Raw genomic sequence first — 18537 nt, 5'->3', positions numbered from 1 at the left:
ATAACTTCAGATGATATCAATAGCAACTGAGGCTTCCTTTGGGACAGCTTTTATTTACTTCTTTTTTAAAAAATTTTATACTAAAAAAAACTATTTTAAAAAATACTAAGAAAATTATCATAAACAAAACCTGAGGAAAATAGTTTTACAGATTAAATTTCAATTATTTAAAAGTTATATAAATCAAATCATTAATAAAAACTATTAACTTCTTAAATTGCATTATTGTGAGAAACGGCTTTTTTATTAAGAGACTAATTTTTAATATAATTGCTAGCATAGGGCATGCACAATTATAACTTCAGATGATATCAATAGCAACTGAGGCTTCCTTTGAGACAGCTTTTATTTACTTCTTTTTTAAAAAATTTTATACTAAAAAAAACTATTTTAAAAAATACTAAGAAAATTATCATAAACAAAACCTGAATTTATGTTGTACATATCTGTAACTTTAATTTGTTTCGAGCGGTTGGTTTTCCTTCTGTAAGTTAGGCAGGCTTGAATAGGCAACCCACCGATAGGCCTAATCCTGTTCTGTCATCTATAACAAGTAGAGAGAAAAAAAAAACATCAACATATTTTCTTCAAAAAGAATCAAATGTGGTCGTTAGTGAATGTTAAATTGGTATCAAATTTAACAGAGCAAATCACAATCAATTCAAAATTAAAATTTCCAATTTTTGCAAAAGTTGAAAATCATAAACTTTAGCCAATTTTAGAGTTATTTCGAGCCAAATGGCCCAAATCTATTAAAATAAAAAAAAAATACTTATAAAGTATAATATATATATAATTAATATCCTTTCAAAAGAAAAAAGAAAAATTGAACCAGCCATTTAATTGTCACCAGTACAAACAATCTGTTCATTTCCCCTCTACATCAAATCCAGGACCACCCTCCGCAAGCAAGGCGTCCAGCAAGAAGCTTAATAGACGCCTTCAAGTACGAGAGTCAAAATTGCTATGCAAACTACGAAAGCTATAACTATCACCACTTCATGGTAAATGAAGGAAACAAAGATAAAATAAAACTTGTTCAACTGAACGCATATACACAGTATACCTTTATATACCTTACGATGCCAACTCGTTCAATCCACTGTTTGACTAAGCAACCTGTAAAAAAAATCAGGTTTTGCTTTTTTTGGTCTGTGTTTCCTGCAAATGACTTTAAAACTAAGTCTAAAATGAAGTAATTCTGCAAGATTTGAAGAAGGCCTAAATCTAATGAACCATGATCACAGCGTCTTTCCAATTAGAAAAAGTTACATAATATTAGCTTTTCAAATAAATGGGCAGACCAGCTAAGAATAAGAAAACCACCACCCTTCTTGAGCAAGCAATAATAACATTACAATGATTATTATAACACGAAATATATCCAAGAAGTGATTACAGGCCATCAGATTAGCAAACATAGGCTAAGAATCACCATATACGAATGGTAGTTCGAATCCAAATGAACTGTGAAAATTTTCTTCTACATATGAACAATTTATATGGAATCTTTAGATTTTTAGGAAAGAAACGGTTGTAACACATATTACAGCTTCAGTAGTTCTACGAATGGCAACCTACAACTAAAATGACACACGAATCTCCCATCTATTCACGGCTGCATTACGAAAGTTGCAATTTCCTATAGCAGTCATCACCAGGCGAAGAGAGCAGAATGGTGAAATTGCCTGGTAAATATTGGGCAGGATCAATGTTTAAAATTGCGTATTCGGGTATTGAGGTGTTTTTCGTTCGTGAGACGAGGCGTAAGCCTCAAGGCGTTTTGAGGCGTAAGCCTCAAAATCAAAAGATTGCGTAAATATAAAATGATAATTTTTTTATATACTAATGAGTGAATAATATAAAACATAAAAAAACATAAGATATGAAGTTAAATCAAAATATTCCAATAATAAGACAACATGGACTATAGCTCAACTCAAAATTCTTTCCCAAATCCCAATATTCTTTTCATTAACATATAATTAAAATTTCCAAAAATAAATATCAATGACATATCACATAAGAACTCACAAGTCATCACCACTGTCATCACTAAGGGGTTCTTCATTTGAATCATCATTATGATGAACTACTCCCTCCCCTTCCTCCTCTTCTATAGAGTCCAATGTCAGGCATTTACTTCAAGATTTATGTAAGTTTTAATATATATAGCATGAGGCATAAGCCTCATACTAGTGAGGCGAGACGGGCCTCAACCAAGTTGAGGCTCAAGCCTCATAAAAAAAAAAACTCAAGGCGTAAGCATCGAGGCGTTTTTTACTGGAATTGCGCAAAGGCGAGCCTCATATTGTGCAATTTTAAACCATAGGCAGGATTCTGTTTTATTCTTACTACCAAAGATAAAATAATAATAATAACTCAACAAGTATGACCAGAAGCCTGCAAAAAACATGAAATAACCAAACTTGCTAGCAAATCAACTAAATCAGCAAATCACTTGATTATATATAACTTTTGTCTTAATCACTTTATCTGATTATAATGAAATGTGTTCGTAATATCTTCATAATTAAACAATTCCAATATGCCTCTTGCTCCACCCAAGCCACATCTTTTAAACCATCCCAAACACTACCCTAAAATCATATCAAACCTTAACCCTAAAACAATCTAAAATAAAAACACACATACCCCCTCCCCATCCTTAGCTCTTATACATCTCCATCCCACCAGAAAGAAAGAATAACTACTACAACTCACATCATAATTTGGTATTAAAGTAATATAATATAAAAAATCGTCATAAATCATCCACCGTTATTTCCAAATTACACCAATTTGGAATCAGAGCAGGATAAAAAAGGAGTCATTATAATGCCTTTCAATCCTCCAGCAAAGATGTCAGTGTTGGATTCTGATTCAAATTAAAAGTATTGGTAGTGCACAACAAAGTGATCAGAGATTAAAGATCAGTAACATGGATGAGTATCACCTCAAAATTTTAAGGTATAATTTTGACATTTTTAAGGATAAAATTATATCCAATATATTTTACAAAAAGGCACAACGCCACATACAAAGATTTTAAGAAGAGTATGTGAAGAGGACAAACCTTTGATATAAGAGCAATAAATGGAAATGCATATTTGATATTTTTCCTAAAATTGAGAAACAATGTGAGTACGTATCGAACGCATGACTTGATGGTTGGAAGCTGGGGTAGGGGTATGAGCAACTAGACTAAAGCCTGATTCCGATAAAAATTGACTGGATTGCGTGGAATATATTGTAGAGGTTATAACAAAATGTGACTTATCTCTTTGATAAATTCAAAATATTACAAGTGCTTGGACGTACTGTGAATTGCCTCATCTAGATTTATTAATGGCATTAGATCTGATACTAAGCATGATAATTAATCAAGTTGAAAATTGAGATGATGTTTATGAACTTGTTATATATATTAAAAGATATTATAGAGATCCTTGTATCGGAACATTAAATCTTTTCTAGTGCTTCAAAGAAAACACCTTCATATAAACCTCCTATCATTTAATTATCCAATATACTAGCCAAAGAACAAGTTCAACCCAAAAACATTACTCCAACCATGACTAAGTCACCCAAGAAAAATCTAGTATATCATCTTGGCCTTGAAACTAGTCCTGTTGAAGATTTTGTGCATAATAAACCTCTTTTTAATCATCAAGACCTAGGATTTGAAGAAGTTCAATATATGCAAGATGATTATACATATGATTGAACATTTGATGCAAAAAAAATGTTCACGTGAACAACAAACATAATCAGAAATTATGGGCAAAATAGAATCCAATTTAGAACGAGAAACATCGGCTAAAATTGACGTCAAAATAGAACCCACATTTGTGCCTAAATAACAAGTTTAATCTCAACAAAAAATTAAACCAGCGATAGAACTTGATTTGCAACTAAAATTAACTTTGTATATATATAAATATATATGTATCTCCAACTTTGATTCAATGAAAGAATATTTTTTAATATCTGTAGAAAAATAAAAAGAAAGAATATGGACTTGAATCTAAAGCCACAGTTTAGTTATTTCCTGATATATCTCTTGAAAAATTATTTATATAAAGTCCATTCATTTACATGATATAGAACATATTAATTTTATTATTGGTTCACCATCCTCACCTCAGGCCTATTGTTCAAGGCGATGGGGAAATAGTGGGGATCTTATTAGTAGAATTCAAGTTGGATGGTTGAAGTAGAGGAATGCATAGGGCCTGCCATGTGATAGAAAAGTACCCTTCAAACTTAAGGGAAATTTGTTAAGTTGGTGGTGAGACCGGCAATGCTTTATGATACAGAATATTATTCATTAAAAGAGAAGCATAAAATTAAGTATAGTACTGAAAATTTGAGGATGCTCACGTGGATTAGTGGGTTTACACTTAGAGACATAATATAATAAATATATGCATGAAAAGGTTGGAGTAGCTTCGGTGGCACATAAGATTAGAGAGTCATCTTAGATGATTTTGTCGCATAAAATTTCGGCATTTTGATGCCCCAATAGGATAATAGACGTGCTAGATCTGGCTTATATTAAGAAAGGTAGATGTAGACCTAAAATGATTTCGTTAGAAAGTATTAATAATGATATTTATATTAGAGTTAAATGAGAATTTGACTCTTAATAAGACAGAATGGAGAAAACAAATTCACGTAGCCTACCACAATTAGTGGAATGAAGGCTTGTTGTTGTTATTCAAGATTAACTATAAGTTAATAAAAATAGAAAAAAAGAATATTAGTGGAAGTTTCTGAACTTTCTAAGAATATTGGAGAATTTATTGGCATGAGTTTTCAATAAAAAGCTTAAATAATTGTGCATCAGCTATAATATTGATTGTGAAATTGAATCACTGAATCTATTTGTTACACCATTTGGCATATTATTTATCAAAAACATAGTTTGTCTTTATTATTTGCCAACAACAAATCAACATTGTGATTTATAAATTATTATTTAAAAATCTCTTTAACATATGTTAATTGCTCAACATAAATGTTCATTATTTTTTCCTCCAATCAAAGTGACCAGAATAATTCAGCAGACGTCTTATACACTGCATTATCTAATATATGCCGGCTATATAATGTGATGATACAAAAAAGGACTTTTTCTTGCATGATAGTAATTAGAAATCTGCTACTAATATTCACAAGAGATAATAAATTCAATAAAATTGATTATATTTTAGTGTGGATTCATCCCCAATGCATTGCACACAAAACATTACATGCTCAAGCCTCTAGACCCCACAAATTTATTAGAATGCTTGGGCTTTATGCATATGTTATTAATTCGCTTGTAGCATGAATATCAATTCCACTTTAAATGGCAAAGATTTGCTACCTTATTGAGACACATTTGAGCAACTTATGTTTCTTTCAACTAATAAAAATACTTTGTAGAGTAAGATTCAAAAACTTAATTTTTTGAGTTGTTCTAATGTTATGTGGAAAAAAAAAATCTAATGACATAAAGAATATTTTAAAATATGTGATTGGGGAATTAAAATATGCAAGAAAAGATTTAAAAAAAAATCAAGAAACTTTGTTATAAAAAATTAGTTTAGAGGTAAAATCTCAAAAAAAAAAAAGGAAAAGAAAAGATAGAGAGATCCATATGGATTTTACGAAAGCAATATATGATGGCAAAAAACATGTATAAGTTATCTAAGATATAAGGGAAGTAAATATTTAGATTAAGTAAAGTGCATTAAGGATGATGATTAAAATGAGTTTTTCTTAAAAGAGGATATTCAATATAGATAGATGAGATATTTCAATAAATTTTTCAATGAAGGTTATGAGAATACAATTATTTTATTGACTTTAGTAACCTAAATGAAAATAGAGATTTTTATTTTTGTCATCATATTAATAAAACCATACTTGGAGAGGTTATAAAGAAAATGAAGTTTGGAAAAGAAGTGGGACCTGATGATATTCCAATAGAAGTATTGAAATGCTTAGGAGGTCAAATGAGTGGAGTGTATTGGTTCTTATTTTTAAGAATAAAGGTGATGCATGTGCAAATATTAGAGTAATTAAGTTAATGTGTCAAACATTAAAATTATGGGAGGGGAATTGAGCATATGTTACAACGTGATAATAATTTTTCTAAAAATTGGTTCGGATTCATGACGGGTAGGTCTGCTATGACAGCTATACATTTGTTGAGAGTTTTGATGGAGACGTATATAGAGAGTAAGGAGGATCTATAAATAATATTTATTCATATAGGGAAAGCATATCATAAAGTATCAAGATAAATGCTCTAAAGAGTTAAAAAAAAAGAAGTTAATAATGCTTATATTCAAGTCATTAAAAATAGGTCTGTCAAAACCGGGTCATGGGTCTGGTTCGAGTTCAACCCGAAATTGACCCGGGTACATATGGGTCAACCCGAACCCGACCCATTTTTCGAAACGGGTCAGTTTGCTAGACCCGAACCCGACCCGCTTCGGGTCCGGTTCAACCCGCCCGACCCGTTTGACCCGAAAAAATTAAAATTAGTTTTTGTATTTAATTACAATTAAAATATACACCCTTCAAACAATTTTTTAAAATGTACAACAAAACATATCATTTACATTTTACAAACTACAAATCAATAAATTACAAATAAATTACATATTATTTACTAAACGGGTCAAAACGGGTCATTTTCAGGTTACCCAGGTTGACCCGAACCCGACCCAAAATGGCATACGGGTCAAAAAACAGAACCCGAACCCGACTCGTTTCGGGTAACCCGAATTTTTCGGGTCGGGTTTGGGTCGGGTTTTCAGGTCGTGTCAAATGTTGACAGCCCTAATTAAAGATACATACGCATAAATTGTTACTTGTGTTAAAACACAAGGTGATTGGACCAAGTATTTTCCTCTTTCAGTTGGATTACATCAAGAATCAACTTTAAGCCTATATCTTTCTAATATAGTTATATATGTTCTTAAAGATAATGTACCTTGGTGTATGTTTTTTGCTTATGATATTCTTCTTGGTGATAAGACTAGTACGGAAGTTGATGAAAAACTTGAATTATAAAGGTCAACCTTAGAGTCCAAAGATTCTCGTCTGAATAGATCTAAAATGGAATACATAGAGAGTAATTTTAATAGCAATAGATCTAGTGGTAGGATTGTGACATTCGGTGATCAAGTCATTAAAAAGAGTGTATGTATTAGATATCCCAAGTCTATTGTTTAAAGCAATGATGAAAAAAATGAGAATATTGTTAGTAGAATTCAAGTTAGATGGTTGAAGTGGGGGGATGCATTGGGCCTGTTGTCTGATAGAAAAGTGCCCCTTAAACTTAAGGGAAAATTTTATAAGATCGTAGTGTGGCATGCATCCTAAATAAAAGTATAAATTTTAATTTTTATAGTTGTATTAATAATACCGAAGTTAGAGAGTCATAATTAAAATGAAGTGTGGAAAGGTGGTTGGACTTGATGATACTTTAGTAGAGGTGTGGAAATGCTGAGATGAAGGAATTTATTAGTTTACAAAACTTTTCAATATAATTTTGAAGACTAAAAAGATGTTAGATGAATGGAAAGGAAGTGTACTTATTCCTATTTTTAAGAATAAAGGTGATGCACAAGAATGTGCAAATTATAGAAGAATTAAGTTGATGTGTCATACTTTAAAACTATAGGAGAGTTATTGAGCATATGTTACAATGTGATACTAAGGTTTAACAAAATCAAATTGGATTCATGCAGGGTAGGTCTATTATGGAAGCTATACATTTATTGAGGTTTGATGGAAAAGTATAAAGAGAATAAAGAGGAACTATATATGATATTTATTGATTTAAAGAAAGCATATGATAAAGTTTCAAGAGAATTGCTCTAGAGAGTTCTGGAAAAGAAAGGAGTTAATAATACTTATTTTCAAGTCATTAAAGATATGCTTGTAGGAGTTGTTACTTGTGTTCAAACAAAAAGGTGATTTGACCAAGAATTTTCCTATTTCAAATTAAAGCCCATATCTTTTTGCTTTAGGCATGGATGATCTTGCTAGAATTTTACAAGAGGATGTACCTTGGTGTATGTTTTTTGTTGATGATATTATTCCTATTGATAAGACTAGAGCAGGAGTAGAAAGAAAACTTAAATTAAGGAGATCAGTTTTAGAGTCTAAAGTTTTTCATTTGAGTGGATCTAAAGTCGAATACATGTGAGTATAATTTTAGTAGGAAAATATCTAGTGGGGGATTGTGATTTTAGGCAATCAAATCATCCATAAGAGTACATGTATTAAATATCTTGGATCAATTGTTCAAAGTTATGGTGAAATAGGTGAGGATATTATTAATAGAATTCAAGTTGGATGTTTGAAGTGGAGGAATACATCATGCCTGTTGTGATAGAAAATATCCCTAAAACTTAAAGAAAAATTCTATAAGATAGTAGTGAGACCCGCGATGCTTTATAATGCATAATGTTGGCCATTAAAAGAGAAGCATAAAGTTAAGTATTACAGAGATGAGAATGCTAAAGTGGATGAGTGGATTCACTCTTAAAGATAAAATGTGAAACATTATGTACGTGAAAGGGTTGGAATAGCTCAAGTGGCAGATAAGATTAGAGAGAATCCTCTTAGATAGTTTGGACACATAAAACGTTGGCCTTCCAATATGACTCAATTAGGAGAGTAGATATTTTGGATTCGACCTATGCTAAGAAAGGTAGAGGTAGACCTAAAAAGACTTGGAGAAAAAATATTAGAAATAATCTTTTTTTTTTTATTAAATTTAAAAGAGAATTTGACTCTTAACAGGACAATTGAAAGAAAAAAAGATTTATGCAATCAACCCCATAGTGGGATAAAGGCTTGATTGTTGTTGTGTTGTTGTTGTTATGCGACCTGCAATTCTTTATGGGGCAAAATGTTGGCCATTAAGAGAGAAGCATAAATTTAAGTTAAATTTTGCATATATGAGGCTGCTCAGATGGATGAGTGACTTCACACTTAAAGATAGAATGTGAGATACATATACAGGTGAGAAAGGTTAGATTCAATGGAAAGTAAGTTTAGAGAGAGTTGCCTAAGATGGTTTAGTCACACAAAACGTCAGCCTTTCAATGACCCTACAAGGAGAGTAGATATATTAGATCCGAACTACGTTATGGAAGATGGAGTTAAACCTAAAAATACTTGGTTAAAAAAATATTAAAATTGACCTTTCCTTTCCTAGATTTAAATGAGATTTTGACTTTTTAATAGGACACAATGAAAAAATAAGAATTCATATAGCTGGCCCCACAATGGAATAAAAGCTAGTTATTGGTATTGTTGTTGTTGTATGTTTCTTTCAAATGCATCTTCTAATGGACCTATGCATCACCAAATAATCTACATGTTCAAATGCAACCATCAATTTATGCATCACCAAAATAATCTACATGTTGCTACCATCAATTCCTACATCATCAAACATTGAGAATATAGCTATAAGATGAAATCATAATGGCCCTCCTAGCAAACAAAATTTGATGGAATGAACATCCATGGTCAGAGTATTCTTAAACAATGCATGCAGAAATCAGACCAGTTAGTTTTGATCTCCTAGATGATTACCATCATTAAATCCCTCCAAAGAAGAAATATGTCCACAAGGGAAAATTGAAGGAGGCAATCTACCAACATCTATAGTATGATCACACTAGTACACTCAAAGTCGAGGAATTAGCAATCAAGTGCCTTTTTAGAGCATGAATTGATCAAGTGCAGCATAACTTATGAGAGATATAAATGATTTAGATAATTCATGTTTTGAGATATTTATTTGAAATTTGAATTAGCGTAAAACAATTTTTTTATTTCAAGATAAGTGTGGCATGTATTTAGGGTGGTTGGTTGCCTGAAAAAGAAATGCATTATAAAAGGGATGTAGTATAAAAGTAATACTTTGGAGTTGTTTGAATGTGTAAAAGAAATGCATGCAATTACCTTTTTTTTGTTTGGTTTGAAGTAAATAAATGCAATTTAAAGTGCAAAAATGTAGTCAGTGTCCAACATTGGCAGCGGTGTGGCAGACGACAGCGATGCTTGGCTGGGATGATGGTGGTGGTCGGGGATGGCCGGTGATGGCGGAGGTGATAGTGGCCAGGGACGACAAAGGTGGCGATGGTTGGCAATGGCCGACGGCAGCTGAGGTAGCAGTCGATGGTGGTAATGGCAGTGAGTTTCTGGTGTATTTGGAAATTGCTCAAATTGGAGGAATTCCAAATACATTGGATTTGAACTAGAGGGTGAATTTATTTTACTTCAAAATTTTACTCTGCATTCCTTTTACTTCAAAACAAACACCAATATTTCTAAAACCCATACATTTGGAATATTTTACACCCCTTTTACAGCAAACCAAATAGCCCCTTAGGGATTAGGGGGATTTTGATGCAAATTATATGAAAGAACAATTTATCTGAATGATAATTTCATGTCATGATTTATTATCATGTCTGATGATTTACTCAAGTATTTCTCTCTCCTATCCATAGCAACTTAAACCATGAAACCCCCACCACACCCCCCTTCAATAATGCTTGCATAGCTCTCATCTGATGTTAGAATTACATAATTCTTATTTGTGAAATATTTTCATGCCCAACTCGAAAGCCAAAAAAAAAGCATGTGTCTGCCACTTGTCATCCATTCAAGGGCTTGGAGACTTCTTTCAAGCTTTATTTTGCACTCTCTATATTATGTTCATCACATTGTCTAATTCTAATGACATTCGCTGCAGATTTCTTCATAATTGAATCATTCAAGTCTTACTTCTACCCCATTGGGGTCCTATCTTCTGCCTCATCCCAAACCTTTACCTTAAATTCATCCAAATCCAAAGTCTAAACTATCATAACTCTCCATTAACCCTAACGGCCTAACCACCTTTCCTTCTTAATCCTTCCACAACAGTAACATCTATAGATTTATTGATTCATCTTCTTTAGTCATTTTACAGGCATAAATTACATAAATCTGTTTTCCCTTAACTTCATCATTTATAGTTGTTTCCCGAACCATCCCTCAATTATAATAAGTTTTAATCTATATATTGGTAGCAATATATTTTAACTTATAAAAATCAACTAGCTCTCCTCCCTGCATAAAAGTTCCTAAAGGCCGGAAGTGGAATCGGTTCACCAGCAACTGCTATTGAGATATATAACCATCATTACATGGCATTATTATCTAAGTCAAAGCAAACTAGATTTATATATTAAGGTGTAAAACAAGGAGGAAAATAGATCATTTTTCTTTCACTGTTTTCCTTTTACAACTCTGTGGAAGTGCACTGAGAAGCATCCACATATGCATTATATAGTCGAATTTTCAATAATTGACATTATAACGTGACACATTAACTTTGCCTTCATACATATGCAAAACAGAATTCTATTCCACGTAAATAAAATTACAAATTTCAAAAGAATAGCATATCTCATCAAACAATCAAGCACCTCCTACAATATCACTCTCCCACAGCAAATCAAACTGATAATTCACCAATGTTTTAATCATCTTGAGCCTTATTAAGGGTTCAATTAATTATGCGCAAGAAAATATACCACTTAAACATGGAAGGAAAAATGAAAAAAATGATCCCTGAACAATTTAGAGTGCATTTATTTTGATTCCAGACTTTTTCCCAATTATCTATAAACTTATGAAGACATGCAAAATTTGATAGTTCTGTTAAACCAATCATCGTAAGCCAACATTAAATGACCAAATCAGTGCGTTTAGCATAAATTTAGAGAACAAATTGGAGGACAAAAGTCAGGTGAGCCTTTTTTGCTTTGTCTTTACAATTGGTTTAGCAAAAGGACAAAAATAATCATGTCCCGGTAAGTTTGGAGACAATTGGAGGTAAATAAAAAATAAAAAATCCAATGTCAAAATAAACACACCCTAAATAATGAGGGTATCATTTGGTCATCCCTCAAAGTTGGAATTCTTCTTTAAAATGTGAAGCAACGCTTACACGATGATTTTCCAAAAATATCACTTCCATCTCAAATTCCAATTTTTTTTTCAAAACAATAATGCCTATCAGGCCAACCATTCAAGGGCCTATGTAACAATTCATTATGCATTAATACACTTATGCTGGGCACAAAAAACATGAGGAACGAAAAGAATCCGGTAACATGAGCTCTAAGAGCATAAATTCCTGCTGTTCTAAAACCTAGCATCAACTTAATTTAAGATGACTGCAATCGGAAACCACACTAGAATAACAAAATGTAATGGATAGTTTCAGAAATGAGGCAACATGCATGTCCGTAATAAACGTCAAAAAATTGGAATTGCATAAACAAAAAGTAAAATCTAGATAAACACAATAAACGTATTAATGAGATTGCACCTCATAAAGCTGGCTGGACTACACTTCTCCAAAATATAATTGGAAATAAGGCCTATATGAATAGATAAGTAGATAAATACTGACCACAGTAAATCTCTTTGGCAGGAAAAAGTACATATGGACATTCACAGGTCAACTCTTCAAACTGCCGACAACTACATGTAATTTTGCTCAAATTAGAAAAAAGATAAAAAGAAAGAAACTACTTGTAAAACAGTTGTCAAATAACACTACGTTTGACAATCTCCCAGTAGGCGTCAAATAACAATAAAATTGATAAGGCTAATCCAGACACGTATGATATAAATAACAAAAAAATAAAATTAGATAACCATAATCAAACACGCAGTGCTAATGCATGAAATAATAAAGATAATGAAGCCATCAATTTCTACAAAGATTTTTGAAAGCGTGAAAGAGAATAAAGAATGTCCATCAGCCCAACAAGAAAAGAACAGACACATGTAACTAATAAAGAATACATGATCATATTGTTGTTTTTGTGCATGACATATTACTAATAGCAGATGCTGCACCCCAGAGACCATGACAAACAAAAAGAAGACTATGTTTATTTGTTGGGGTTATAAAAGCCTTGGATTAGGAAGAGTTTGATGGAGAGAGAGAGTTTGAAAAATGAAAGAGAGAGATTACTCTTATTTCAGTGAGTGATTCCTTAATTGTTACGGGTAAATGAGTCCCAATAGTTTTGGTTGAGTAACTACACAGTTTATTTGGCATAATCTCTCCATTATAGCAATTGATTCATTCTTTTCATGTAAAGTATGCCTTATTGTGCCTTGGCTGGAACATTTTCATAAACATCGATCAAAAACGATTGAGAGGGGATTTCATCAAAGATCAAACTCAAGATTATGTTTCTTACATGAAAGGAAAAAATGATGAAGTAGCCATTGGAAGTTAATAGTTCTTCACTTCTCAGCCATCACTACCACCCTCCAACCACCACAGCGAATTATATTTCCCAACCACCAACTATTTAATTGTCCAGGAGTTTATTTGTAATGCCATAAAGGGCATGGATATGTGAGAGTTAAGTAGATAATTTACACATGTGGTAGTGAGAAATTCATTTTGTTTGGGTGAGTGATTCCCCAATAAAATAGATGAAAAACTGAGTCCCCATAGTTTTGGATAAGCGAGTCCCATCTTATCAAATGTAATTTTTCAACCTTCTTCCAATCTATTTTTTAACTGTACTTCATTATCTCACGGCCTTTATAATGCAAAATATGTTAATAAGGTACAAAATTATACACCTGATAAGCAGGAATGAAATACAGCACTCTCTAACACAAAAACATCCCTTCATGCATACCAACTGAATGCTTCATGCGACATGAATATAATATAGTTTCCAGAAGCTTTAAAAAAACAAATGTCAGTCAGCGGGGTCAATCAACAAGATCCTTCTCGGACCTCGGAATTTCACCAAAATAGTCTAAAGAGCAATACCAGCTCATAAAACATAGATAACAAGCAATTCAATTTAGATGACAAAATATTTGTAGGTTATAAAAGCCCAGTTATATCAGTTATTTAAATTTTAGCAGGCTTCGTTGGTGTTAATTTAGCAGGCATCGGAACTACAATACTCATACAGAGTCAAAGAGTAAAAGAAATCAATTTGATTCAAAAGCACATCAATATGACATGGAATAAATCCATGTGAAAGAGTTAAGTATCACTGAATGAGTTACCTCAAAAATCGAAGGAAACCTTCAGATTCTTTGGCACTGAAGAGTGAGTTATGCCCTCTCCACTTCACACAAATCATCTCTTGCAAGAACAACATGAAAATCAAAAAGGAGTGCACGTATAATATGAATAGAACAGCCATAAATCTTAGCATTAGAATCCAAGCTTTCAAAGCATTGTTTACAAGGTATCAATAAGAGATGAGAGATTTGTTACAAGAACTTTCAACCAGATCTGACTGAATAAAATAAAAACCAATATGCCACACCTTGTGATCCAGGCTGCATAAAGGACGAACTGTTTATGATCATTGCTGACAAGAGCAAAAATGCCTGCAACAAAATCGTTTGGTGGATAAAACTATATTTTAAGTCCACCAATATCATCACGGGTGCCTGCTGAAGAACAGTATTAAATTGTCACCCGACACTAACACAAGCTGCAGAACTTTACTTGCAACGCGTCTCTCACCTCAAAGTAATATATCCCTATGAATACTTCCAAATCAGGACAAGAAGCATTGATATGCAACAGTTTACTGGCTACGCTTTCACTATTCTTAACCAAATAGCCCAGTAGAGACCTGCTCCCCCTGTTGCAATTCCTTCCTTCGCTGCTCCTCCAATGGATCAGGACTCTTCATTATTCTTCGCAAGCGCCTAAATATAGCATTTAATAAGTACTTCAAAAGATTGACTATGGGAGGGAACAATATTTAAGTCAAAGCTTATCTTGCAGTTTCAGAGAATCATTTCTAAATAACCTGTCTTGGGCATGCTGGGCAGGAAATGTTGGCATGAAATCCTTCTCTTTAGGAAGAGGAACCTCACGAAACCAATCATGGTTGAGAGCATCTTCAGCAGTGATGCGCTGCAGTAGAAAAGTCAAGGCATGGTCAACTCATTAAAAGGTAACGGTTACCCACCAAAGATATAATTCAGCTTATCAGCCAGCTCTTTGCTAACGTATTTACCTTCTCAGGGTCATAAGTCAGAAGTTTATTCAGTAAGTCAAAACCAGCCTCCGAAAGAGTGGGACGCCCAGAAAATGAAGTGGGCGGAAACTTCTCGCGCAGCCTATTATACCTGAATTAAAAACAAACAACTGAGTGGTCAAAACAAACTGGATTATGCATCACCTAACAAAAGATTCCACCAAGACAAGCCAGGATACTCGAGCAAGTTCACCCCTTGCTGAATGCCTGACAAAAGGTCATTGACAATAAGACTTTGCAGTCAAAAACAATCAATACAATTAGCAAAAATAAATACATATCAGCGTCAAAACACAGAGAAGAAAGAAAAGATACTTACGGCTGCCTAACAAAGTTTACTTTGACACCTGGTAACTTTGCAAACCCTGGCCATATCTTCTCATTTGGAGTGCCAAGGGTTCTAAATATCTAGAAGAAATATTTGCGACAGTCATGACAATAATAGAAAATTTCAAACAAGTAAATAAATGTCTTTGATGCATATGACTCTACCTTATCAAGTTGATCAAACTCGGTCTTCCCATTGAATAACGGCTCCTTTGCCAAAAATTCAGCCATTATGCATCCTAGCGACCACATGTCAATTGCAGTTGAATACTGTTTTGTACCTAGGAGAAGTTCTGGCGCTCTGCCACATTGAAAAGTATGGTAAGCTTCAAAATACCACATAAAATGAAAGTTAACATGGAAAATAAGTATGGCAGTGGCTGCCTTCAAATACATTTTGGAAAATAAACAACTAAAAGTAAAAGAAAAAAAATATATTTTAAACAACCTGTACCACAAAGTCACGACCAAGTGAGTATAAGGCTTCAAAGGACTCCCATATTGACGAGCTAAACCAAAATCACATATTTTCAACTCACCGCGATTGTTTAATAAGAGATTTGATGTCTTTAGATCCCTGGCAGGTAACAACAAATGCAACTAACTCAATTGCCCACAAGCTTAAATTTGAAATATATACATACAGAAAACTACGCTTGAACTGTAGACAGAAGGTTATACCTATGAAGAACCCAGTTATCATGCAAGTACTTCACTCCAGACAAAAGCTGCAACATTAAGCACTTGACCTCACTCTGGCTAAATGGCTGCTTCATTGTCTCCATCAAGCCTTTGAGATCATGCTCCATATACTCCATAACCATGAAGATACTATCAAGGCTGCTTCCAACAACAACTTCCTTTACATCTACAATAGATGGATGGTGAAAAGATAACAAAATATTAATTTCCCTAAGAGATGTCAATGGGAAGCCCTCCCTCTCCTTCTCCATCTTCACCTTTTTCAACGCCACAATTTCCCCAGTCATTTTGTCCCTTGCTCTGTAGACAACTCCATAAGTGCCTTCATCGATCTTGTTCAACCTTTCAAATTCATCAACACTTCTACATCCTTGCAGCATGTTTATGCTTCTTTGAGGTGGTTGCATTGGCTCCGGTGTCTTAGCCTCACCACTGAAATTCTCATGATCAGAGTCCAAAATATGAACACTAGCATCATCTTTAACCTCTTCCACATCAATATCCATAGAGTCATTGCTCTGAGACCCAATGTTTTGTTCATCATCCCCACTGCGACCACTGGAACTATTATAAGACTGAGAATCAGCCCCTTCAGAACATTCCCTCACCTCACCAATCTCAGGGCTTTGCAACTTTTTCAGTAATTGGTATTGTTCCCCTGATACAGTTAAAGGGGTACTTTTCTTCTTTTTCCTCACAAATTCCTCGCCAAATACCTTAGCTTCATCATCTTCCATGGCATTGTTTCTGTCTGCCCACCGGGAAGTGGAGATGTGACGTGCTGGAGCAATGTCATCCTCATGATCCTCCACCTGACCAGGCCTCAAAACATTGATTTCATCGTTCTGATCTTGCGGTGAATCTACAAAAACTTCTACAGACAATTGTAAGGCCTGGTCTGGCAACTGCCGCACTACCTCCACTGGTCTGGACAACATGTGCCCACGTAGCAATGGAGGTGGTGGAGGAAGTGAAACTGGATGCACAAGATCACTCCTGCTCCTGGAATTACCAGTAGATGACCTCCTATCATCATCTCTGTTCCATATGATTGGAGAGAATTTTCTCTTTCGAACAGCTGACACATCACCGTCTTCCGGTTTCTCCACGCCGTTAACTGTGCCCCTGTAAGGAGGCACATCAGGGTCATCCGACCCACTTCCGCTAGACAGCTCGCCTGGCTCACGGTCTGCAGACCTTCTAGAAAGCCGATTACTAGCCTTACCAGCGACGAAAGAGTTGCTTGACAGGGGAGAGCGATAAGAACCGTTCAAGGCTTCCTTCTCCCTAACCCTAACCCTATCCTTTAGATCTCTCCGTACCCGTTCGCCGTCCCCTTCGCGAAAGCGCTCCTGGTAATAATCCTTCCTCGCTGTAATCTCTAAATCAGAATCTCTATCCCTAAGCTCGTCATCTCGGTAGGCACCGTGACGACCGGCAGCCATTTAAACTCTAGAAACAAGGTATGAAAATTGGAAACAAGGAAACCTAAAAAATCAATTCGGAGCGAATCTATAAGTTAAGCCCCGTGAAATTCACCACAATCAATATATATCGTGGGAAACATATGGAAGAAAAGCGGGCAATTAGACCCCGGTGTAAGACCTCAATACATAAATCGGGAAAGCGGAAACCAAGCAGGCCCGGGGATATAGATTGGGAAAGCGAACACGATTATAGGGTTGAGTATGAGGATCTACCCGAAGATGCAATTATCAGAGACGCCGAGGAGAAGCGATGTGTCGATAGCAACCGTAAAAGGGTTTTTTCGTAGCAGCAGCAAACCAGCTTCGTGGCCGCGGTATCCTTCGACCAGAGGGAAGAACTGCCACGAAATGATGGGCAAAATTGCGAAAGAACACGGCTTTATCGCAAACCCTCGGTAAATAGCGCGAATCTAGATGCTTGATCGGCGGAATTATGAATTCATAATTTAAACATGCTCTGTTGAGACTCGAGACATTTGGGCTACAGAAGCTTAATTCAAATATACCCTTGGCAGGCCATAACCCCTTTCAGTTAGAGCGGTAGGTGAGTCAAGCCAATTATTACGCCCCTTCAAGGTAATTTTGGTAAATGGCTCATGGGTCAATTTTGATGAGCTAATGAGTTAAATGTGAGTCAATTTCTATTTGACTTGTTTATTGACCAACCGACTTATTTAAAAATATTAATATAAATTACACTTAACATATTAGTACTCAAAAGAATTGAGTACAAAGTTGTCAAAATAATTAAAAATAATATCACACTTTCTGATATCAAGATTTTTATTGTCTCTTCTAAATATTTAATCTTTTTATCATGTCATTGTAATAACTAATTGAATCATAAATATTTTCTCTCTTTCATAATAAATGAATCGACTTTTGGCATGATTAAAACTCATATA

General features: G+C 34.2%; 1 protein-coding gene across 10 annotated transcripts; it reads right to left on the bottom strand.

The window, feature by feature from the left end:
• Window positions 1-769: 769 nt before the first annotated feature.
• On the bottom strand, window positions 770-18000 carry LOC110095922 (cyclin-dependent kinase G-2-like). 10 transcript variants are annotated; one of them, XR_003701287.1, is made up of 11 exons: window positions 16125-18000; window positions 15892-16020; window positions 15609-15744; window positions 15436-15524; window positions 15096-15207; window positions 14886-14992; window positions 14594-14781; window positions 14391-14520; window positions 14125-14203; window positions 12488-12558; window positions 770-1688 (listed from the first exon to the last, which is right to left on the bottom strand). XR_003701287.1 is itself a non-coding variant. In XM_020821643.2 (7 exons), the coding sequence occupies exons 1-7, from the start codon at window positions 17588-17590 to the stop codon at window positions 14682-14684; spliced, it is 2139 nt and encodes a 712-aa protein (XP_020677302.1). In that variant the 5' UTR covers window positions 17591-18000; the 3' UTR covers window positions 14249-14681. The 10 variants fall into 10 exon arrangements, 1 of the variants encoding a protein (XP_020677302.1); XR_003701285.1 differs by having other exon boundaries at window positions 14391-14517; XR_003701288.1 differs by having other exon boundaries at window positions 14391-14454.
• Between the last annotated feature and the right edge of the window lie 537 nt (window positions 18001-18537).

The sequence above is a fragment of the Dendrobium catenatum genome, unplaced genomic scaffold, assembly GCF_001605985.2.
Source record: "Dendrobium catenatum unplaced genomic scaffold, ASM160598v2 fragScaff_scaffold_730, whole genome shotgun sequence".
Classification (NCBI taxonomy): domain Eukaryota; kingdom Viridiplantae; phylum Streptophyta; class Magnoliopsida; order Asparagales; family Orchidaceae; genus Dendrobium; species Dendrobium catenatum.
The sequence above is the reverse complement of the archived record's forward strand: the minus strand, read 5'-3'. Positions and strand labels throughout refer to the sequence as shown.